At 41.8% G+C, this 25,790-nt stretch overlaps 1 protein-coding gene across 3 annotated transcripts in view; it reads right to left on the bottom strand.

The window, feature by feature from the left end:
• Positions 1-25,790, bottom strand: part of PHACTR3 (phosphatase and actin regulator 3) — a 99,045-nt gene that overhangs the window by 46,939 nt on the left and 26,316 nt on the right. For 2 of the 3 annotated variants that reach the window (XM_088528887.1, XM_010226131.2), the window contains exons 2-3: positions 1,182-1,343; positions 217-294 (exon numbers count right to left, since the gene is read on the bottom strand). In XM_088528887.1, the coding sequence (XP_088385013.1) occupies positions 217-294; positions 1,182-1,343 (240 nt within the window). Of the gene's footprint in view, positions 1-216; positions 295-1,181; positions 1,344-24,123; positions 24,402-25,790 lie in introns of those variants that run through there. The other variant, XM_088528900.1, reaches the window with a different exon arrangement.

The following is a 25,790-nucleotide window of genomic DNA, read 5'->3' as shown; positions in this document are numbered from 1 at the left end:
AAACAGTGAAGCTTGAATTGCATTCAAGTTGGTAAAACATCAAAAATCAAACTTCATGGACTGACTGCAGCAGGCTTATTTCAGGTACTGAATTTTCCTAATCATGATCAGGGTTTTCCTTTTTATTTGTTCAATTGTAAGCTTTCTTCCCTTGCAATTGTGTGTTTCCTGTTGCCCGGAAAAGGTCTCTGATAAGAGATGAGAATTTTTACTTACCCGGTTCCATCATCTCCAGGAGGCCTTTCTTAATGAGTTCATCCCGACCTTGCCGTGCTGTCATCTTCTTCTCCAACACTGCAAGAAGTTGTAGCATGACACAGAGCACCAGTTAACAACAGGGTACATGTTTAGCTGAGTGAGAAAGCTACAACAGGGACATTCCCTCTGCTCTTGACTGCAGTGTGTGTGTGCAGAATGGCAAGGATTCTGGGGTGGGAGCATTGATGTGCCTGGGCAGCCTGCCCCGGGCCCTTTCCTTAGTTAAAACACTGTAATCACCCTCAGGTGGAGCAAAGATTAATCACCCTCAGGTAGAGTGGAGATTTATGCCCAAAGCTGCTGCCCGATCGCATTGGATGATCAGAATAATTTCACAGAGTAATTGGGGGCTGCTGTGGCATTCGTGCTGGTAACTGCAGTATTGGAGCTGCTGCGGGAAGTGGCTTCCTTCACTCTGCGGCTCCAGAGGGCCCAGGCAAGCACAGTGAATTGCGCTGCCAGGTCTTACGGAGAGGCAAGGGAGCCTGTGTCTGTGCTGGGCTCTTGGGGCACTGTTGGTGAGAGCCTGCGCTGCTCTCGGCTGCTCTGCCTCTGCAGAGACAGCTGCTGCAGGGAAGGCTTTTACATGATGTAGCTCCCTCCTGCCACTTTTCATAACGTTACTGTGACCTACATAATCTTCACCCCAAATAGAAGGGGTAATGATATGTGGGACCAGAAATCTAGCCTGTTTTGGAAAAGGTCTATGAAGCTCAGGCTTTGCTCTTGTATTTGACCTCTTCCTTGAAATGTATTATATTGTGTTATAGAAGGAGTCAGACTTTAAGGGATCTTAGTAGGCTTAGAAATGGTTAATCTATAACCTTCTGAAATCTCTGAACAAATTTAGATCAGCTAATCATTAATGTTTCCAATGTAAACAAAGGAGGGCTTTGCCTTCTGCTGCCACTCTCCCGTCCTACCTGCAGATGTCTGCTTTAGCTTCTCAGTTTTCTTTTTCCGCCACTTCCACGGTTTGAAGATCCTGCCCAGCGTTGCCAGTTTGCTGTTCCTCCTCACTGGTGGAGTTCGAATCCCTGAGACCAAGTAGTCAGACCGCACTGCAGGCGACTGCTCCATCTCATCTGGGCAGGGGAGACAGAGCGCGGCTCATGGTTACATAGTGCCCTTCAGCGTGGACCAAAGAGGGAGGGTTTGCGGCGGCCACCAGCCAAGGAGTATGCAGTCGAGCAGGGCAAGACTTTGAGACTCCTCACTTTGCTAAAGCGTCTGGCCAGGCGCTTTAAACATCCACACAGGGACGTTTAATGTTGCTGTGCCAGCCTGGTGCTTCCTTCCAGCTCTAGCTGGGCTGTGATCCTCCACGGTGCCTATCTGGATGCCAGATATTAGAGCACTTGTGCTGCCCTCCCTCAAGGATCTCTCAGAGTTATTAGCCAGGCCCCTGGAAAAGGGGATGTGCTGCATTTGGGCACCTTGTGCGCTCTCCTCACTTTATCTGTGCCCACTGCTCCTGGAGGTGATGGTGTGACTGTGCCCCAAGGGTGGTGGGAGCTCTATTTTGCAGCCTGCTGCAATACAAGGAGCCAGGAGCTTCCAAAAGCTTAAATAGGAGCTGCAAAAACCTACACTACATATCTGTAAATAAGGCAAGTAAAGTCCCCAGTTAAACATGTAAAATTAATTTCCTTTAGGAAAATTCAGACCAAAAACCTTTACGAAAAGCTGAGCGAAAGTGTGAGAAAGCTAAGGGCTCTTCAGATTCACCAGCTTCTAACTCTGTTCTCAGACCACAGGATATTGCTGCCTTTCCAGTGAACTCTCCTCACATGCGCTAATGCACTTGTGTGAACTAATGCAAATCTTTTATATAAGAACAGCCAGTTTCATATAGGCTGCGCAAGTAAAATCTCTGACAACTATTGTGCAAATGTATTCCTTGAGGACACAAAGGGGAATTTTTTTCCCTTTTCTCCAGCCAAGCCACAGGAACTCATAGATAATGCTTCAGCTGGAAAAGCAATTTAGGTATTTTTAATAGTTTGTCTTCCAAATAGGTTGTTCATTTTGCTTATAAACAAGTCTTGTATGAAACAACGCATACTGCCTAGTGACAGTTGTGTGCTAGCCAGTACCATGAAAGAAAGCAGCACAGGTCTGTAAATGGGGATATTGATGGCTTGTCTGAGATTTGTATGTGAGCACCAATGCAGTAATTGTTAAAAGAGAAAATGCCATCAGTCAGAAGAACATGTTGTGTGAATAAAAGCTGCATGACATTTTTTTTCCAACAACCGGTTATCATTTAAATGAGCAATGTGGAGCTATGAACGTATGTGCATTTCTAAGACATTTCTCTCTGGAACAGCAGCATTTATCGTAAATTGCTTTATGACTAAGATGAAAACTATACACATCTTCCAGGCTTTGTTTTTAAGTTAACAGGGTGAAAATGCTTAAATCGCAGCATGGAGGTGGGGATATCAGCATAAACAGGAAACAAATACTGGAAGATTTTTAAACAAAGCAGAGAGCTGAATACATTTCTCCCCTTCCGTTTAATTTTGGATATATTGGTAATAGAGATGAATCATTAAGTGGATACAAATTGAAAAATTGGCCATCCTAGCTGTCAGAACAGAGCAAAGGTTGTAGCACTCTTCTCTTGCTATGCAGGAAATTTTTCTTTCTGCTTCAAAATTCTACATTTATAATTTCTAATTTCTGTCTCTAAATTATAGTGAATCTGGAGCATCTTTTGTTTTATTCCATTCTCCTGGGGTTTACCTTGGTCTTTAAATTTAAAATATACCTGAAATACAATTTTGCCTTTGAAGGAATGGTGTTTACCAAAGATGATTATTTATGAATTGCAGTTTGGGGGTCAGTATGAAGAAGCAGCAAACAGAAACTAGCAAGGACCATAGTTTATACAGAGGGCATGACCCCTGGACCCTGGCTACATTGCTCAGATAACACGAGTTTGTTCCTTCCTATCTGCATATTTGGCAATGAGGAGTATCAAAGAAATAAGCTTTGCTGCAGTAGAGCTGCTCTTGGTTACAGAGATGGCAGTACAACAGGAAAATGGCCCACTGCGGATCTGCTATTAATCTGCTGTTAGGCAACTTTCAAGTTGTAATAGGAGCTGCAGAAAACAGCATTTGGCCATTGCTTGTGATAACCATTGAGTAGGAATGGAAATGTTCGCAGAATTAGCTGATCTTAAAAAAAAATCATAGACTAAATCTGAATGTTGTCCCTGGAAACAGCTGCGGGTGGGACAGCCTCAGCCCTCCCCATCCTTGCGTCCGAGGCTGCTTGGACACTTCCTACTGTCCCAGGCATTTCTCAAGCATCTTAGTGAGGCCTTCAAACTCAGACCTGTGCGTCTCCAGCAGTGTTTGTTTCTTGTCCCAAATATTCCCCTAGGAACGAGAACGAGGAGACACTGCAAAGGCACTAAGTATTCCCCAGGCACTCTGCAGCAATCAGTGCTTCTGTAGTTCTCATCAGCCCTGTAAACTGCATTTCTTCCATCTCCCTCTGTCCTGTTGATTGTGCAAATGAAAGATTTATCCCTTCAGACTTAAGCTGTGGTCCTCTGAAGTACAGTTAGAGCTCAAACGTCAAAGAAAAAAAAGAGGGGCTAAAACAAATGTTCCAGCGGAGGTTTTCATGGGCTTTTTTAGCTCTATTAATGTTTCTCGCATAGTACAGCGAGTTCTTAAGCAAATGGTTTTATCACCTGGTACATTCTCACCATATGCAGTTCCTACACTGTGCATTTGGAGAGATGGACACAAATAAAAATAGATAGATACACTCCAAGACAGATGTCCTGAAGTCAGAAATAACAAGGAAACGGTCTCACTGGCAATACGAATCCTAAGGAAGCTCTGAGAGCTCCTCATTCCCAGTCAGTTCCTTTTTCTTTTGTTGTGGGTTGGCTGCTGGGGTGATAAGAAGTTAAGAGCACAAAAAGCAGTTCCCGCATCCAGCCCTGGCTGCAGCAGGACCAGGCATACCTAAGCATCAGCCAGAAATGTGCTAGGACTTGCCAGCCCTCCAACCACTCTCTGAAATATTCAGCACATCTTTTAATCTGCAGTCAATATTTTAATTATGCTAACTGCATGGTGTAATAATGTGGCTATTTCTCCCAGAGCCTCTGCCCAGGTCTATGAAATACAAACGGCCAAGAGCCAAATCCTCCGAATCGGCAGGGAGAAATGAACAACACCTCAACTAGCAGCATGATGTGGAAGGATGAGACTTTACACAGGGCCAAGGGGCACGAGCTTGATCTGAGCTTAACCCACAGCACAAGCTTAACCTACCTCAAGCTTAACCCTACCCAACACAGGCAGGCCAGACTCTGCTCTGCTTAAATGTGGAGCTGTGCAATTGAAAAGAGCAAACTATAATATTCATTACATCTGGCTGCAGGGCTTGGTCCCTCCAAGAGCCTGAGTATCTGCAGCTTGTGTTGACTTCAGTAGCAGCTGTGAGTGATCAGCATTTCTCCTTTAAAATACTGCAGCAACCTAAAAAGGCTGCTTTCCCTGTTCTTTCCTTCCCCATAGGAATCGCGTGTTTTTTCTGTCCCTAGAAGCTCTCTTGTTTCTTGCTGGCAAGTCCTGCTTCCGTGCCATCCACACGCTCAAAAGTGAGGCATGTTTGCTGGGAGGATGGTGGAGTTTGGGCCCTGGACATGTGATGGAAGAGCCCTGTATGCCTGTGCGTGGCCTTGCTTTGCACCACAGATCATTTTTGGTCCTCAGATAATGCTGTCTGGGCAGTAAGGGTGTTGTGAAACGGAGCATATGGCCTACTTGTTTGGGTGTCTCTCCTTGGCTTTATCATGATGAGCCAAAGAGACTGTAGCCTGATGTCCAGGCCTCTGACCACAGCAACTGCGGGACACGAGCCCCTCACTGCTGAGTGACGCTGGCTGTGCTCCGGTGAGGAGTTTCCAGCAGGACTGCAGTGCTCTCCTGTGAACATGCCGATTGTGGAGGGAAACATCCAGAAAGTTGCATTTCAATGGGCTGGGTATTCACCTGAATTTGTTAGATAGTGACGGAAGTTGTTCCTTGCTAAATCTCCTGTGTAGCTGCTAGGAGAAGGGCCACTGAAAAATCTGCAACCTGCAGGCAGTTTAAAAATAACACAGCAGACAAGAGCTGCAGGCAAATTTGTAAGGCAAGCGTGCTCTGTTTTCTGATGAATTGGTTTGTAATGCAGCTCTGCATGTTCTCTCCTTTATTATCATTGCATCTGTCTTTGCACCTTTGTACCAAGTTAAAAAATGAAAAGAGGCTCTCTTTGGTCCATGCCAGTGAGTGGAATCAAAATGACCTCTCAGGCCTTTGGTACAGAGGTGCCCTTATGACTTAATTTTCAGCACTGCCTAAGATTATATCCCTCTAGAAAGGATGCTAAAGAGCATGTCGAAGGGAGAGCTGAGCTTGTAAAGGGTTCGAGTCTGCTTGTCAGTCCTGAATCATGCAACCCCAGCATTTGTGAGAGCAGCCAAAACCCAGCAATCTGTACAAGGCCGCTTTGCTTTTATACGTATGTTTTATCTAGTGAATGGGACCTGAAAGGGGCAGAAGGCAAAAAGGTTCCCTGGGTTTTGGAGTGAGGGAGGGAGAACTGGTGGCAGGAATGAGCCCCGATTCCCTCGTTTAGCATCCCTATAGCAGGAAGAAGCTAAGGGCAATGACTGAACGTGCAGGACGGGTAAATCATCTGTGAACACTTCCCTGAAACTGAAGAGCTGTTTATGTTGCACTAGGTAGATGTTTTCTGATAGAGCTCATCCTGGTTATCAAAATGTTTTCTGCCACCTGGATCTCGGCAGGCCAGCTCTCTCTCCCGATTCCCCTTAGAAGAAACTTGTGCCGGATTGCTCCAGCTTGGAGTTTCCATTTCAGTTTTCTGAAAACGGGATATTTGGATTTTTCTGATTTTGACTGGCTATTAGAAATAACTGACTTGTTCTATATTCTCCACTGTTCTTCATTATGTTAAAGAAAAATGTTAAATCCCAATTTTATTCAAGTGGGGGGATTAGAAAAAAAAAACATAATTAGGACATGGTAGGTGGGAGCTGCGCTTGCCAAGGAAGTTTATTCTGCCATGCAAAGCCTCCCTTCAGACTACTTGGATTTCAAAACCAGCTTTAGCTGGGATAAATGAGGGGAACAGATTATACTTATCAAAGGAAAGAGCATGTGAATGGCAACTCCAGCTAAATATCTCGGATAAAGATATACTTTATACACTTGAGATTTGTGATTTCTTCCAAAAATTGTTCCTTCAGGAAGCTGACATATCACCTAGCAGCATTGCTGCTGTAGGAGTGAAGGTGTGAAGAAATTCATCAGGAGCCTTTCCTGGTTTTGGATCATTGTGGCGAGTCCCAGTAGCAATTCCTATGATTTACGGTGCCCAGCGTGGCATTAGCAACTCATTAACAAAGTAAGTTTTTCAATGTTTGTATAAAAGAACCCACAACATGTTCTACCTGGATAAGGAAGAGCCAAATAACCGTAAGAAAACGAGACTAATGAGGGACTGGGATGTAGTCACAGCTAATTCAGTCACCTGAGCCTGGACAGGAGGGGAAGTTGGCATTTGCCTGTCTCACACCACGCCATGGCGGCTCACACAGGCAGCGTCTCCTGGGATTTACAGAAACCCCTTCAAATGAAGGCAGATGAGCGCTGCCCCTGAGAGCACCAGGCCTGCTCCGTGTCACATCTCAAAGCGGGGTTTGTCCTGCCCCGGGGTCACAGATCCCCAGGGCTGGGCGCTTTCCCCCAGCCTCTCTGAGTGCTGTTCTGCAGCGCAGCAGGAGGCCGAGCTCAGTGCGCAGGAATGGCTTGAATTAGTTTTGCCCTGCACTCGGACTAGCAGAGCAGTTCTCTGCTCTGCAGGACAGTGTTTGATCACCTGCATGTATGAATTAGCTCAGTCCTGCTGCAGGTCTGGTGAAAGGATGTTTTATAGCTTCCTCGGGGGAGTCTGCAGCCCAAAACAGAACCCTGAGCTGTTCCCAGGGGGCACCTGCAAATCCATTTCTCTGCCACTAATCCTGGCTAGGAGCAGCCCTTTGTTGGAGATGTAACATCCAGGGAAGTAACCGCTAAGAGCAGCATCCCTTCTAACTGGGGATAGTGCATTGCTTTTGCCTGGGATTTGTGCACCCTAAACTACCTATTTAGCCTTTCTTCAGGTAATGGAAGCTCAAGGCTGTCAAACATATAATCAGCTCTCTTATATTTTTATCTCTTTTGCTTATATCTTTTAAGCTCACTTATTTTTAGCTCTAACCTGCACATCAGAGAAATAACCAAGTTCTCATTTCCTACGCACTTTTATGCCTAGGTAATTTGATGCATAATTTCCTTCTTTCCTGAAATGCACCACAGTTCCCTGCTGGCACTCTGTCACCTTTTAAGGACAGTACTGCAGATAAAAACCACCCCTCCTGCACTGGGAAATGCAAGACCAGCTGCTTTTTCCGCTTTCTCACTTTTCTTACAGCCATTGGCAACAAATGTGCATTAGCTGATGGCCTCTGGCACCTTTTCCAGGCCTGTTACAGAGAACAGCACAGACATTTGGAAGAGGAAATACTTAGATATGACATTAACACGAAACAGTTATAAAGAAAGGTAGGATGGAAAACAGATACGGTACTTGAATCCAGCTTTTGTCTAAAGCTTATGCATCCGATTTGGCTCCTTGTAAAACTGCTGGAAGCTGCCAGCGGTTTCTGTGTTTGGCTGGTAGGTAAGGTGTGATGAAACCTTTCTTAGGAGGTCATATCACCTGAATGATTAAATACTTTCTGGAGGTGGTCTGTTGCCCATAGCAGTATATAACATTCTGTAGATGTGAGATAGATGTCTTGGAAATCCTCTAGGGGAGCACTGTTAATAAAAATCCAGTTGTCTCACCCTCTGCTAGTATTTTGCAGAGGGGCGATTATACCAGTCCTCAGAAGTTGTCTGTCAAAGGACAGGGAGCTCTCTCAGAGCATCTGTGCCCTCAGCATCCTTGAAAATACCCACGCACGGGCACAGACCAGCACAGAGGGTTAGACAGCACCCTGTCCCCTACGGCCGTGGCAGTTCTCACCTGTTACATCCCATGTTAAAGTTACATTTTCTGTTCATTACTGTGGCCTTATCTCAAGGCTCAGACAAGAGCTTTAAAGCACTGATCTAACAAAAGTGCAACAGGCTTAAATGTCACATCTGAGTATGTTTAAAAATTAATGAGTTCCTGTGGGTCCACATTCTAAAACCTGAGATTCTGCTTCTAAGTAGATGCATTCCTGTTCACGCTCTTTAACCTGCTAAGAGAGACATGTGCCTTCTAAAATGAATTTTTTTAGTGGTCAAGGTCTAGAAGCACTAAGTGCTTATCTGTTTGCTGTAACTTTTATCACTGTTTGTGTGAAGAGCAGCTCATGGTCTATTTCTAAGAGTGATGAGAGGATCTCTCAGAACATGGAAGGAACATGAAAAATACTCAAAATGTATTAATCTTGATTAAGTCATGGGATGTACTGAAAAAAGGGCTTTGCAATTTAACCAGAGCTCTGCTGATGTCATTTGGAGTGAGTCTCCATGTGGTTCAGCGCAGGAACTGGCCTTAGCATTTATTTCTGACTTTGCAAAAGCTTTTTTCCGTGCTCGCTAGACAGTTGTTGCTACCAGCAGATGTATCATCGTTTCATTCTGTCTGGGCAGATAGAGCTGAGTAATCACATGAACACATCTGGAGCTCGCAACTGGGAAAGACCAAGCAGTGCAAGGTGCAGATGAGGGCTCACGGGCTGCCTGGCCTCCCTGGGCGTTTTAGAGATTCAAAGCATGGACATTATATGTGGAAAATCTGTGCAATCATATTTGTCTTTGTGTGTGTGTGTTGAAACAAAAATACATATATATATAATTGTGTATTTTGCGGCTTCTGGACTTGCTGGTATTAATTGACTGAATTCTCATTTCCCTTTCCTTTTCATTCTCCCCAAAATATTTAGATTGAATTTTCAAAAGATATTATAATTAGTGGATGTTGTGGAAAAAGCTCACATAAATTAGACATACCTCAACATTATGCCTGCAGATGGTTACTATTTTTAGGTAAATCAGGCAATAGTATGCACAAATGTGATCTTTAATGACTACAGTGTTGACAGCATTTTTGACAGAAGTGCTTTGAACTGGAATAAACAGATAATTATGGAGGTAGCACATAAATATATTCATAGTACGTACACAGGATACCCTGCACTAAAATCAGATGTGCAAGGTAAGTGCTGAAAAATGGCTTGCTTTCTATTTTAAACACCTTCTGGTGAGCAGCACTGGTAAAGGCTCCCTGCCTGCCCACCAGGTTTCCATGCCCATCGCCACGTGGCTTCGAGTGCTGCCAGAGATGGATCTGCCGACCAGGATCACCTGCGGATGGGTGTAGGGGCTGTGGCGAGTTACGCAGAGAAGTCCTATTAATAGGAAATAGTTATGGTCGAGGCAAAGCTGGGATAGGAACTGGCTTTCTGCATGGGGAGCAGTTTGGATTGCCCTGGGTCGCCTGTCTGTGCGGGGCTTCGTCTGCAAACAGAAGTGACTCCCCCAAATCTTGTCCTGGACACTTTGTACGAACAGGTACAATTGTCCCCATCATAGACTTACCGACTTAATTCATAATGTAATGGTATAAAAAATCAGTGAGATGCTGTGATATTGAGAAATGTCTGGGGAGCACACAATTAAATCAGTCTGTAGTTACGCAAAAAAATAAATAGCTACTGCTTCATATCTTTTTTTAAAAAACATAAATTCATATTTTTTAAAAAACAAACAGTTCCAGGCATTCTTTGGTCTCCTAACAGCTCTTGATGTTTGAGTCATGTTTTCGAGAAGGAATCCTCTAATAGATATTTTTCTAATGTTTCCCTTTCCTCAGCAGCAGTTTGCACTGTGTGCCCTTGTTTACTTTTTTTTTTTTTTGATGCGAAAGTGTTAATCAGGTCTGTGACAAAATATTATTTTAAAACCAACATAGAATATGGACTGAATTTTTATTTCAACACGTTATGTTTGTTATTAAGCAATAACAGTATTTTTTGCCTAAGAATACCTCAGTTCTAAAAGTCTCACAAGGTCCAAATATCATGGAAAGGAAGAAAAGATGGAACATTTTTACCCTGTCTGACCTAAATTTATGTATTTCTTAGCTCTTTCAAGAGAAAAAGAAGTGGAATAACTACTCCCTCTTCTCAGTTTCTTTTCAACTTTCATATTTGAGCTGTGTTCTCAGCTGCTTGCATGAGTCACCGGGAGCTGGAAACAAAGGCCCTCCCACAACATTATAATAACTGCGTTCCCAGGAGGAGCCCTGGGAGGGCTCTGGGCAGACCATGAAAAAGCCACAAAACTCTCCTGAAAGCTGCTTTGCGCCAGGAACCTACATGGGAGCTAATGGGGGAAGTGACACTTTCCTAGCTGTAGCAATTTATGACTTATGAGCGTAAGGAAAACGAGAATCGTATCGCCCTGTCTGGGATTGTGCGCCGTTTTCCTTCAGTGTTTGTGGAGACTTCAGACTGCTGTTGACTTTGCGGATTGTTTTGTGTAATGGTGATATTGAATTGCATTGGTCTAGGCGTAACTTGGACTCGGTCCTGTGGTGTTCCAGGAAACTCTGAATTCCACTTTCGTGAGAGGCTTTATGAGAACTGGAAGGGCGTGCGGTGTTTGCCAGGCTGCGCCCGAGGCTGGTCCGCGCTGCGCAGCCTGACGTGTGTCCTCGCCTCTGTCTTCCTATACAGCGTGCGTTATATCCACGTTACATCTCTGTTTGCAGCTACCTGCAACACTGCAGTCAGAACCAACAGGTGGGCTCTGGACAGATGTCCATTGTGAAATTCCTTATCTTTATTTAGGATAAGGGAGATTTCTCACAATTTGGTTTATATCTCAACTGTGCAGAGGGCCTCAAATCCAGCTGAGGATTCTGTGCAATAATGTAGGAATGAGAAGGAAAGGTCAACTTTGTCAAGGATAAGCCAAAATTATTGTCAGGTCAGATGGATTCGTATGGTAAACGGAATAGTGTAGAAATGTGGTGAAGCACTTTAACAGAGGAAATTAATATCAGGTGTTCCTCTCCACTCTAGAACATTTTTGGACATGTATTGTTATGCCTTCAATCGCCCCATTTTAATCATTTTAGCTTGAGTTTGTCTGTCTCTAGCATAAAGCTTAAGTCCTAAGTGCCTGAATGTAAGGTTAGATAAGGAGTTTGTCGCCATGAAATCAAACGTTCCCATCACAGATGCTTTCCCTCCTTGTGGGGCAGCCCTTCCCCTTCTCTCTTGCCTGCTGCACATCTGCTTGGACGCCCAGCTCAGTGGTTTTGCTGTCATTTCTCTAGTTGTGCAGACCTGACTACTTATCCAGCCCACAGCCCTCTCTTCCTGCTCAGGGCCATTTCCTTATCCTCTCGACAATAAAAGTCTGAGTTTAATCAAGACTATGCAGGAAAAGTCTTTTTTCTCAGAGAAAGCTTTTAGACGTTACGAGTGTTCAGAATTGGTTTACCACATTGGGTAATGAAGCAGAGCTAAAAATACCATATGTTCCTTTGACATTGCCCATTCATTATAATAAATGACTGAAATTTCTGACTGCAGAACAAAACATGTTTTATGTTTTTGCTTTTAAGTGAAGCTGTGTATAAAGCTCTTTGCCACTTGGAATATCCTCTTAGTGTTTTACATAAGCAGATAACAAAGTTTATTTGGAAAAGGCAGAAAGCCTGAGGCTTTTCTTCCTCTCATTTTCCTAAATGAATGAGGATAGATTTCAGAATGTGAGACCAGGGAAGTATAACTGGCCAAATCTTCTCCATTACGCCTTACAGTAAGGAAATCTCTTGAGGTTGCCCTTCAGAATATCACCTCTTATTGGCAACTCACTGCATTGGATAAGCAAAAGTCCTTTCAATCATCTTCAAGCCTTGTATGCAGTCTGTGTAAGTCTGTTTGAACAACTGAGAAGAGATTATCAAAGCATGAGGGAACTGACACATAGGACCAGATTGTTTGAAGATGTTTATTTTAAGCCATTTCACACAGTCTCATTCACTATTTTTGTTTCTTGAACTCAGGGAAATAGAATTTTTTCCCCAGTAATTAAACTCTGAAGGCATGATAAAGTAACTTATAATATTAAAAATAAGTATTAAAGCACACACAAAAAAAGTAATTTCTTCCTTTCAAATGCTGAAATAATCTCCTAGTGCTATTAATAGCACTGCCTTTCTATGCAGAAAATTGATTCTTCTATTTAAAGCTACTGCAGAGTAGCTTGAAAGAAGAAAAAATTCTATTTCTAACATCTGGCTATCAGTGTAGCCTTTGGATGATGAGTTCAGACAGTGGCTCTAAAATATATATGTATTTATTTGGAAATAAGTCAGAAGATCAGTCAACAAAACATGCTTTCACCCTACAGCCCAGCCAGCATCTCTATGGCTGCTGGGGACACTCATTTGAGGATGCCGGATGGACAGCACTAAAGCACATTGTTTTTATGCACAGCAATATGCACAGCGAAGGAAGCAACATCATTTTTCCCCATCCTGCTGTCAGGGAAGCTTGACCCTGACCTGCAGGGCCCATAATTAGCAGAGCAGGTGTTAGTCCAGCTCCTGCTCCTCCTGCAGAGCTATGGAGCTTGCTGGGATGACATTTTGTTTGGGCACAGAACTAAGAAGTTCTGTCTCAATAAATCAGCAAACAGTAATACCTCCTCAGGAGTTGAAATATGACATTTTATAACTGAATAGCTCATATCCTGCTTCCAGGCACCTGATCCATTAGATGGTACTTGTTTAGCAGGTGAGTTTGCTCACATACCAACCACGTGGCCCAGATGCCAACACAGCAGTTTACTGTGGAGCTATGTGAGCTCTGTGTCTTGTGCATTCCTGGTGGATCACTCAGAGAATGTATTTGCGAAAACACATGGGTATGTTACCCAAAACTTGTGATTCGCAATAAAACCACCAAAGCCAGGACAGAATGCTTACAGCTGAAAACAAAATGTCTTATGATTTCATTCTTTTTTTCATTTAATAAGGAAATGGAAACAAGGGAGAATTGTAAAATATATAGCCGAGTATTGTGCAGGAGCTCTGTGAGTAACCCAGGCAAAACAGGGGTTTAAGTGGCCCCACAGCCTTCATGGAGCTGCGAGCGCTTTGCCGGGGAGTGAGCAGCACTGGCAGTTGGCAGGGGGCTAGTTGTGTATTCCCGTGATCTATGCAGGGCATTAATTCAATTCAGCAGCTCAGGGCTCCCTACCACAAACCTTCACAAGGCACAGACATGAACGCACAGGCCTTGGCTCATAAAGTCTTTAGCTACTATCTGATAAAGCCAGTTTTAGGGCAGTTAGTACCAGATCAAAACTGGCATGGCCCTATAATACGATGTATAGATCCACTAAAAATTCATTCTGCCATCTCACATTTGCTTGTAAAATGTTCACCAGTCAACCTTTTTTCAGCAAGCTTATTGCTAGATCAGGTATCATTTGTAGGCGCCACTTTTTCTTTATGCTGTATCAAGTATTATCTGTCTTCCCATCGCTGGCACAAATTTGGCATAAAAACACATAGCTGGCATAACTGCTATCGCAGCTCTGGCTGATTTGACAGAAATATGATCATTTGCCCATGCCTGCTCTGGATCAAGCCCATACTGCCGGTCAAAACATGAGCGTGCAGACTTGGTGTTAATACCAGCCTTTCACATGACGGCAGAGCCTCCCCGTGACAGGAGGGGTTGTGAAAATAGAGAAATGTCTCTGCCTACAGCCCTGGCACAGAGGTCTGGGGAGGTGGAAGCTGCAAGTGGCCCTGATTTCTGCAGAGGTGGCTGCTCCTCAGTGGCTTCTAGACAGCTCCACGCGCCCTGGGCTGCACGCGGCGTTGGCGCCAAGCAAAACCCGTCCCCACGTCTGACTTTGGGCTTCTTGCTTACGCACCACAAGGACGTATGTGCTCCCCTCTTCAGTCATGCTTTTTTTGAAATATATTAGTATATTTAGTAGGATAGCCCAAGTACTGTACAAAGGAGGAAGGCCGAACACATATATAGTGACCTGTCACTGCACCAAACCAGTGATGGCCAGAGAACATTTAATTTTGCATGTTGCTACAGTGCTGCTTTTAGCTTGTTTACCTAAATCCTATAGAGCAGAAATTCAGCACTGTGTCACATCCTATCTTGGTATAGGCATGAAGGAACTCAGAAGCTTTCAGGCCAGCCCTGACTGTAGGCTGAAGGTGCACAAACAGATAATATCCCGATTAAACAGACCTGGAGTGGCTTGTATTAACAGTTACAGAAAATATTTTTTAGTGATTTTGGTGTGCAACTGTACATGAAGTGCATATTTAGATATATAGTTCCCACAGCTGTAGGTATGAATCATATAATGGGCTCTTACTGTGTGTGTGTAACCACTCTGTTACACAAACAAAACCAAGGATGGCCAATATCTGCTCTCTGCAGACTCATTTAATCATCGCTCTTTGGCATTGTGGCCTTCAATTCAGTGCAAACAGAAGGACAACACTTCAGTTCTCACCATTTGCACAATAAGACCTTGCTATACAAATATAATTTCCTGCCATGATTTTTCTCAAAATAGATTAATCTTTGTAGAAAATGAGAGCAGAGGCAATGAGGGTTGAGGCACACAGGGGATGGTGCCAGCAGTTACTTCACACAAAACACAGCAAAAACTTTCTAGAATAATAGTTAATAGAAATAAAATCCTGCTAGCAAAGCATCAAGTGTGATGCTGCCTGGTAAGCAGGAACATGAAAAACAAACAGTTCCTTTCCGCTCTACAATAATACTAATTTTCTTTATGCACTGTTTTCTCCATGTAGCAGGAGCTTATTTTTAGATCTACCTGTTCAATATCCCCCGCCCCATTCAAAGAAATTTGCGAGCATTTTCCAAATGCTATTTTTGAAGCTTCTGCAATGTTCGCTTTGGGTACTGGTAAGGAATGCAAATTCCCTGGGATTTTCTTGCCTCACAGAAAAGGCTCTGTCTTGTAGCAAGCAGGGGAAGGTTGTTTCTAGGTTTGCTTATGGCAACAGAGCAGTTGAGAATGTGGCTGCAAGGTGGGTAATTCATCTGCTCGCCCCTCATTTGCAGATACTCCCTAAAATCTGCATGTTCTGCAGGGATCTCCTGCCATCTGATATCACTTCTGCTGGATAATGAGCTGCTCTGACATAAGTAGTGGCTGTTCCAGTGGGAAAAGCATCAAAGCCTGCTGTAGTAGTTATGGAATAATTGATATATGTTTATGTCTTGATCCATATGCAGCTAACAGTAAGTGCCATTTGTAATGGCACTGCGTAAGCTGCCACGTGCCTGCGTGCTTGGAAATAATATGTTTTTTCTGTGGGATTTTTAATAATCAGAGAAGTACTAATCTATAGCAAACATCTGTACTATGGAAGGCCAAACCTAGCTTTGTCAATTTAATGTATTTAAGATCATGAGGGTCCAGCATCTCAAGATTGATTCATTGGTGGACTGATTTAGGATTTGCTTTGTCTTCAAAGGCCCTTTTAGCCTAAAGGCTTCATTACTTCTTTGCAGCCAAAAAAATTTTTAAATATTCAACTTTTTAAATGAAACTTGGAGATTCTTTGCAAGTGATTCCAAAATTTCACAACCCCAAATTCTAAGTGTCATATTCAGAATAAAATCACAACAGTTGTAAACTCTGCAAATCCAAAGGCTTTTTACCTATGCGACCAATTCTTTGAAGCCAGTGAAGGCAGCAAAATCAGCTGGGGAAAATATTTTGGACAAACTTGGTCAGTGCTGTGTTTGAGCTGTAGAGCACTCCTTTCTCCCACCCAGCAGTTCTGAAACTTTCAGAAACTTGTTTCAACTTCCTTCAATTTGTAAAAGTACAAAATACTTAACATTTATTTCAAATGGAAATTTTAAAAATACTTTTTCAGAACTGCCAGGAGAGAAAAATATTAGGTATTTGCACACCTCTAAGGGTCTCTGGATTTGCCAAATGTTGCAGTTACTGTCTCATTTCTTTGCCATAATTGGGTTTCACTGCGCTAATCTCTCCGGAGTACAGCATTTATCACCTTCCAGATGGGTGTTAAACACTGTATGAAAGAGGATTGTCACCTAACTTCCATCGTACCCGCAGAGCAATGAGAAAAATCGGGAGAAGTCGTCATTATTTGGGGGAATGGGAGAGCCGAGAGGATTCTGCTGGTGTTTTAACTTTGTTCAGCAGCTTGTGGTTGCTTTGCAGTGGCAGAGCAGTGCAACCCTGCTGTGGTTGTCTGCAAAGGGCACTTTCTGCCACGCGGGTTAGTACTTCTGCCCAGGAAGAATAAGGGAGAGACTTCCAGCTTGCTGGCACAGGCAGAGAAAGTGTCCTCGGCCGGTGCTGCCATTGCCAGGTGTTTGATTAGAAACTCATGGAAAACTAATAGTTCCTTTTCTCAGAGACGGGGGGAGGATCCCACTAGAGGTGGGTCTCTAGTTTTGAACGGTTCTTCAAGGCTTCCTCTCCAATAGTGAAAAACAGAATGTTGCATTCCTAAGTTCTCTGATCATTGAATATTCCTCTTCCAAAGCTCTGAGAAAAATGGTCTAGCTTGTATGGTGCTTGGTAGTCAGGCCTTGGTAATCCTGCAGTAAACTCAGATCACCTTCCAGAGAAATACTGAGTGATGCAATAGCAACTTTAGGATCTGATAGTTCTCTCTTCTCTGGGTGACAGAACTTAGGTCTTTGTGTAGACATTGATATTAATAGATTTTGGAAATAGACAATAGAAATTAATTAACATTATGGCCCACTCGTTTATGCAGAATAGCTTGCTGAACTGACTCATAAAAGCTCAGTAATCCATGATATAACAAACTACATAACTTCTAATAAAATCTCAGGATTATTGGGGAGGGAGATGCACTTTCTGTGCAAAGATTTAGAGAACAGAGAAGAATGGGAGAAGTAAGTTTGAAGGAGTTTGTGTGAAAAATGTGGAGAGAACTTGCACAAGAGGGCTGAAGGGGAGATAGATGACAGTGATTCACATGTCATATTCCAGTCCTGTCCTTTGTTTTAGTTTTAAAATATTGGTTGGTAATAAAATTAGATATGACTGGGTTAACCAGAAGCAGGCAGTTGGGAAGGACTGCATTAAATATTATATGTAACTCTCAAATTTGGTATGTGTGGCATTTTCCTCTTCAACCAAAGAGCAGTGAGAGAAACAGTTTTTTTTGACAACTAACATGTCTTAGGGTATTTAAATAAATCAGTATTTTCATCAGGTCTACTTTCTACCATTTCACTTCATTATTTTTGAAATTGACTCTGATTTTATGTTATAGACCTATGTATTCCCTGAATACATTCCTCTATCGATGTGGAGAATGAAAAAATTAATTCCATTAACAGGTATTCTTTAACTGGGTCCCTAGAGTCCTGTGAGGCTGTTTGCTGCATTTTCAGCTGTTTTTTTAATTTTTCATGTTCTAGATTAAAAAAAAAAAAAGCGATTCCTCTAAAAGTCATCACCCTCTTCACTGTAATGGCTGCAAGAGGAGGATATAGAAAAGTTCCCCATCAACATAAATAAATTAAAATCTCCACTTCATAGAAACCAAGAGAAATGAAGCTGCTACTCAATTTTTTAAAAGCAAGCTAGAGGCAGAGATGACCAAAATGAAGCCCCCCGATCTAAAAATATTAGAGACTCTCTTCACACTTGTATTTCTAAATGTCAGAGAATGTATTAAAACTGAAATGGTTTTGAATGCAGTGTGGCTGGGAAGGATTTGTGAAACAAAGACGGGAGATCCCATCTGCAATTCCGCATTTGCAGGTCAACATTCAGCTTTCTGGTAAAAGGACCAGGCTCATATTTCTATCAGCACTTAGTGATATGCAACCTTATCTCTTCATCTTCTTTTTCTCCACCTGCCTGGTGATGCCTAACGCTGCAGAGCTTTCAAAGGAATGAAGGGAATTTACAGCAGTGATCCAGTGTCTTCCAGGAAAGAGGATCTATTTATAAACTCATATGATTCTACTTGCCTGCGTAATAGCAAATTCATGTTTAATTGGAAGTTTTTGTTTTTCATTATCTAAGTTGCATGCATAATTGTCATAATTGTGCCCAGGGGGTAGATTCACAGCTGTATGTATAAACTGGACTGAGGCATCTGCTTGCACAGCTTCTCGATAACTGGATAGCTAGGAGCAAGTAAGTTAGGAGTGTCTGGACGACTACAACGGAGCACCGTGTGCTCCTGCATGGCACGAAGGAGAGGGGGCTCCTCTGCTCTGCTGCAACCCGGAGCTGGGACAGGGCAGAACATGAGGGAGAGCCCTGGGCAAAGGCAGGAGGTGCTGCCAGGCTCGCAGCAGCACAGGGCTCGCGCATCCCTTCTCACAGAGCTCAGGGGTTTCACATTGAAAAAGAGGCAGCAAGAGGCTGCAGCTGACCTCGCAGCAGCCTCATTCCGCGTCGCACGGAATGGGAGCTTCCCGTCCTGCTCTGCTGCCAGAGTGGTGTCTGGTTGAAAGAGGACGTTCCTGACGCATTTGGTTTGGGCAGAGTTTGGTTCCCTGGGGCAGGTGCTATTCAGCACCATTTTATGTTGATCGGAAGCTGGTGGTTTTCAGTGTCATGCATTCCTAGTTAAGGAAAAATGTGAAAGATGTACAAAGTTTCTAATGTTGCTTCCTTACCTTGTTTGCAGCTACACATTTTAATTGCCAGTCTTTTCCCTACAGTGTCTCCTTAACTTGCCCTTTAGTCATGCATGGTATTTCGGGATAGCTTCATCTTGAGTAATGGGCTCACTTTTTACCTGCGCTTCAAACACATTATTTTTTTTTAACAACTTAAAGGCAGCTTGAAGGCATCTCACTTTCAAGACCATCCATTTCAGGATTTCTTTTTTTAACTAACGACCTCATTTTTTAGGTAGTCCTGTTTCTTGAAATCAAATATCTACATGCTGGATTTCTTTAGCACCCTTCTCCACCACTGCAGCATTGAACCCAGCTATATTGTGGCCATTACCCCCTAAACCTGTTTGAGCTGAGCCCTGTCTACCACCCAAGAGCACACCCAGAATGGTACCTTTTCTTGTCACATCTCTGTTTAGCATTTTGGTGAAGTCATTTATGTGTCAAAAAATGTACCCCTATATCTTGCCCTACAGAGGCACAGATTCCAGATATATAAAGGGATTATGAAATCTTGTGCTAGTGCTTCATGCTGTTAATTTACAACCTTTCCTTAAAATTTCAGCTCCTGGCATCATAAAAGAGTTTCTTTTTATTGAAAAGTGAATTTTCCAGTGTCACATTTAGGTCTATTTCATTCAATTGACATATTGTTTCATTGAGACATTTATGCAAATATTAATAACCTCTGTAAACAAGAACAAATCGCACAGGAGAAACTTGTCCATAACCTGGTCCCTGAAGAGCCATTTAGAACAAATGGCTCTGTGTATAATATGCTTTTTTCTAATTAGCTATGTGGCAATAAGCCACTAGGGTATGTTTGAGATGCTTTTATCTTAAGATCAAATTTACATTTGCCGCTAGGTAACTCTGACATCTTCATCCTTGTTTTAGCTTTCTGCCATAACATGATTATTGTGTGATTGCTACTTGCAGCAAAAGAGGGGCTATTTGTATATGGTATAGTGAGGGGCTTTGCAATCATGGCAGACAAAAAGAAGAGTTTTTTTTTGAAACTTTCATTTTACAATTCAAAAATTATGGTTATAAAATTTGCAGGCAGGGCTATTTTCTGGAACTTTATAACAACTCCCAGATATAAGCAATAGAAAAAAATGGCAAGAAAATAATTGCTAAATAAGTTAAAAGACTGTCTGAAGAATTTAAACCTTTCCTTTCCACCTCAACCCCCCTAAAAGAAGAAGGAGTGGTTAAACAAACATTACAAAATGGACTGAGACACAGATTTTTTTTTTCCAGAGTTTTACAGAACTCGATATAGAACAGATCCTTTCTTTAATCCACTCTTCTAACCACAAGACTATTTTTCCTACCACAGAGAACTAAGTGCTTTCAAAAATAATTTTTCAAAGGCAGATTGGCCATGGATGCTATAAATTGTTTTGGCTTTCTGAAATCTGTTGATCGAATCCTGATTATACCCACTGAGGATCTGTCTCAGGACTGTCCAGAAAAAAGATTTAGGATTGATCTTGGCCTTATCTCCTTGAGAAGTAAAGGATATGCATCAAATGTATGTGCTTCTAGAAACATCAGGGGTAGAGAGTGACAGTATTTCCTGAGCCATGGAATATTCCATAATTTTAAAATTTGTTTTGGTATATTGGAACCTTTCTTTTTTTTGAGTTCTTGGAAACAATGAGCAAACTCTCTCAGCTTGCACTAGCAACTGCTGACTAAACCAGACTTCTCATTCATCTTGTTCACTTACAGCATTTTCACTTCACCAGCTGCTTCAGTGAAAAGTGAGCCTTTATTTTCAAGTGAAGAATTACAGAAAATGCCATACCGCTGCAGAGTTTCCCCTTACTAACACCTACGATATCCATCCTTTTCATCATTAGAAATAGAAAAAATAAACTGAAATACCAATGCAATCTGCCCGCTACAAATCAACAGCAAATTAATTTAGTTTACCACACGGGCCTCTGGGATTTTCATACCTTTTGGGCTTAATTAGATTTGAGATTATGTCCATTCATTAAGAAATACATTTATACCTCTGCAGGTTAGTAGATCTCTTCCTCCAAACAGCTTTGCATTCCACTCTTTCTCTAAACCACAAAAACCTGCTAAATGTTCAGCTCACAACCACAGAACAGGAAAAAATAAAACAAAATTGGAAGTCTTTTACCCACTCCAAGTTGAGATCTGTTCACCTCTAACACCAAAAGGTGAGTGAGGTAAAGTGTCTCATTTGCAAGTGTGAAGTTGCACTGGACAGCTGTCATGATGACATGACTATGTTAAGGTAAATTGCATGAAGCTACCCATGAGGTCAATTGAGAGCTGCTGTATAATTGCATAGTAGTGCAGGATTCCCAGCAGAAACAAAGGGTGGAGAAAATAAATATTGGACAAAATATTTCCATGTGTTCGAGAGCAGTATATTAATCCAGCATAATTTAGTGCCTCTTTATATCAAGAATAATACAGCATTCATAGTATGTTCATGTCTATTACATTTAATGTTTAGAATAGCCACTACAGATTATTACAGGTAAGTGCATTGTGCTACTAGAAATTACTTCTGTTACAGATTCAGTTGAGTTGTCCTGTTGTATTACCTGTCACTATTGCCTGCTGGCTGTAATAATGCTGATCCAAGAGCAATGTTGATGTGATGTTGTGTCCAAAAGCCTGGGGACATTTTAATTTGTATTCTGAATTCTTTACCAGAACTCAAGACATTCATGCTGTTGTGAATTTAAGGTTGCCTACAAAATCTTATTATGGCTCCTTACTTGATATTTTCTCATTCATTAATTATTCGTGTGATAGCTTTGCTGCTGAAGTTGTGACTGGGTCAGTGAACTGTGAGGAGCGATGGGTGGATCTCATAGTTAAGGCCATTAACTGGATTCTCTCTCCTAATCCTACCAGACTCGGGCTGCTGCTTGGGGACAGGAACAGAGTGCTCATCTTGACCAAAGCTAGCAAGATAGTGGTTGACTTGAAAATCTTCCATCAGGTCACTTTAGAACAAGGGAGACACTGTCCTCTATTAACCCTATTATTATTATTAACCCCATAACCTCTATTAACCCTTGATTCTTTGATTCTATGCAGGTTCTATCTAATCTAATGGTTCTGAAAAGCATTTCAAGATGGGCCAAATATAGTTAGCCAAAATAGAATCGTGGAATCGTTATGGTTGGAAAAGACCTTCAAGACCATCGAGTCCAACCGTAAACCCTTCAACACCATCCTGCTAAACCATGTCCCTAAGTGCCTCATCTGTACAGGTCTTCAACACTGCCAGGAATGGGGACTCCACCACTTCCCTGGGCAGCCTGTTCCAAAGCTTGACTACTCTTTCCATGTAAAAATTTGTCCCTACGTCCAACCTGCACCTCCCCTGGTTCAACCTGCCCCTCCCCTGGTGCAACTTGAGGCCATTTCCCCTTGTCCTACCTGTAGTTATTCTGGAGAAGAGATCGACCCCAAAATAAGTAGTTTATAAATCCCTCTTGGATTCTCTGCAGATTCCTTGCTGTGTAAGGCAGACATGCCAGCCCCTCCCTTCCCAGGGCTTTTGTGGAGCAGGTTCTTGCTGCTGGACACTACAAAAAAGTCCCGAGCACATTGATACTTCTGCCTTTTACAGCACTGCATGGGAAAAAAAATGTATTTGACCATGTAACCAAAGGCTGTCGAGTAAGGCCGGGGCACATTATGTTTGCATAGGCGAACACAATTCTGGCATTTCGCAGATTTTTAGTTCTTGCCTTTAACAGTTTACTTACATGCTCTTAACAGAGTGGCTTTTCTGTGTAACATGTAATTATCTGAAACTATGTATGCAACATCTTCTCAGTATCTACAGAACATTTTGTTTTGTGCTTTAACAGGATCTTGGAGAATAGTCATTATTTAGCTAAAAAAAAAAACCAAAACATCTTTGGCTTTCTTTTCACTTTGCTTGTGTGTGGAGGCCACAGACAGCTCTAGAACAGCTTTTCCACATACCAGATGAATAGTGTGTAGGAAGAGTGGGAGAAGACAGGAATTTATTTCTTTTTTTCCTTTTTTTTTCGTATGTGAATATAGTTTCACCAGGCACTTTATTTCGATCACAGTGCAAATCCGAATTTATAAGAAAAAATCCTCCTTCTGAATGCTCGAATGTGTTCTTTTATACATTATTGAAAATGTTTATGTTTTACAAAATAATAAATTCCCTTTCAACTGAGTTTTCAGCTATAGACTGAAGATGAATATACATCAATTTCTTAAGTACAAGATAGCTGTAAAACATTCTGCATCTTAAAAACACTGTGCAAAATACAGTTATAGGCTGGACAATTATTAGGTTACCACAGTCAGATTTAAAGGTTTCCTAGTAATAAACTTCCTTTAGCTGCTGGATTTTTCAAATAAATTCATATTCCCATCTGTGCCTGGAGTAGAGAGACTGGTTCTCCAACACACAACTAAACTAAACAGCACTGTGGCCCTTGCAGTGAAAAAATCCCTGTTCCCTCCCCACAAACACACTCAGTTCTTTGCAATATAACGGTAGACATAAATCCCTCTCCTTCCAAAAAAAGTATATACTTAAATACTGAAATGAAGCACGTGTACTATACAGTACAGTTAATCTGTGAGCACTGTCACTGGTTCCTAGTTTTGGAGGAATGCATACGCGATTATGGAATGCATGATTATTTTCAAAGGACATAGTAGGAAAGAACAATTATAGTTCATCAGCTGAAAGATAAGCAGTGGATCATTTTTTTGTGCATTCCTAATGGTCAGAGATAACATTGTCTTGAATATTTTACATCAAGCTAGATATTATAGAAATCTTAATTAAATAACAATGTTAAAAGTTGCATGCCCTCACTACAGAATTTTAGAAATACAAAAAAAAATGCCCAAGGCTTCTGATTAGATAATGTCTATCTCAGTTAAAATTACAAGTAAATATGTTAAAACAGTTCAACAAAATAAGACATCAATAGCAGAAGATAAGTATTTATCCATTTTTCTATTGATTCCTTCTGTTTCTTGCTACTTACCTCTGAGTGCTGCTGCTTGTTCGGAGCACGCTGAATGCAGCAACTCAATCCGAGGAAGAAAACGTTATTTCATTTCACCCTCTGTTACTGTTATCCCTTGAAAATCCTTCACTTTTTTTCTTCTCAAGTTCCCCAGAAATACTAAGACGGACCCTTTAGGCTCTATCCAGGTCTGTTTATATTATGTAAAACAGATGAATGCATTTCCTATTTTAACCACAAAAACCATGTCTTCACTGACAGGCGCCTGGATCATTAATAGTACACTATGCAACTGTGAAAACCCACGTAAAGCTCAGAATTGGGCTTAATCTTCTAAATGAAGAACCAGATGAAAATCTGCAAATCAACTTGTCTTTGTCGCAAGAGGTTCTCTTTTTCACTCTGCTGTGCAAGAAGCTGGGAGTCCGTGGTTAGCCAACGCGAGCTCTGCACTGCTGGTGCTGGAGGAGGCCTTTAGACTCTGGTTAACCCCAGAACCAAAGAAACTGGAGATATTTTGGTCACTGAAGTGCCTTTAACCTCACTGTAACTTTCAGTCAGCTCCCACATAAAACCTGCGATTCCTTTCTCCCGAGGCAGTTCTGTCTTCCAGCACTGTCAGCAAACTGCTTCAGCCACTGTTTGAAAAGATTCCAGCCTAAATTACTGTCGTGGGTTTCTAACTTACTATTTTTTTCTGGAATATTTAAATTTCATGTATTCCCCACTCAGTCTTGACTTCCCAGAATACAGGATAACAGTCTTCCCTTCCTGCAACCCTACGTGCCTTCATTAGGGAGACTAAACATTGAAATATGTTGGAAAGAGGCAGATGCTCTAGAGTTAAACAAGAAGGGAGGACTCTCAGTGAGCAGCTTTCAAGCAAGCCATATCTCAGAATGGTTTTGTACATTATTCCGTCATTTGGAACATATTATTACCATCTAAATTTAAAATCACTGGTTTTCTTGCATGGAGGCAAAAGCAGACTTAAAACCACAATGACTGCCCTGTTCAAAACTATTCCATCCTGCTGATGCAGAAGACAAGATCAAAGTGAAAAACAGGTCTGATTTTAGAAAGTCAGTGCTTTCAAGGTGGCTATACAGAAGTGGCCAAAAGCACAGGTACAGGAATTCTTGCACATTTAAAAATTAATCAATATTCACATTTTTTTTGCTGAAATCTCATTCTGCAGCTGCTTTAGCTCCTTTTTGACTGCTCACAAATATCATGCCCCTTCTAGTGAAGACTTTTATCTTACATCTGTTTATGGTTTGAAATGTTGGACATTAAACTTGTGTTCCAAAGATACCATTTTTCACTTCTAAAGCAAAATATTTTTAAAATAAGCTGAGCAGTGTCTGCATCTGTAGATATTAGGTCATGCAATTCTTGAAATTGCTTTTGGGCCAAGTCCACTCCTGAGCACTGAGCCACTACAATATTAAAATGGCTAGAGAATTGCCAAAATCTGAGGAGGAAATAGCTAAACAGATTTCTAAAAAAATTCTTAGGTATTTAAACTAAATCATTTTTTTCTTGCCCCCACAAAATACATATTAAATATATATGTTTCCTTATGCATCTTTTACAACTGCCTACACTCATTTTCCAAAATAGGTTAAGCAGTCAGTGACTGTATGATCCATTGCAACTCAGGTAAATTGCTTATTCTGAGAAAA

The sequence above is a fragment of the Tinamus guttatus genome, unplaced genomic scaffold, assembly GCF_059628265.1.
Source record: "Tinamus guttatus ecotype Peru unplaced genomic scaffold, ASM5962826v1 Tinamus_guttatus_pri_ptg000027l, whole genome shotgun sequence".
NCBI classification, from domain to species: Eukaryota; Metazoa; Chordata; class Aves; order Tinamiformes; family Tinamidae; genus Tinamus; species Tinamus guttatus.
This window is presented reverse-complemented; position numbering and strand designations above follow the sequence as displayed.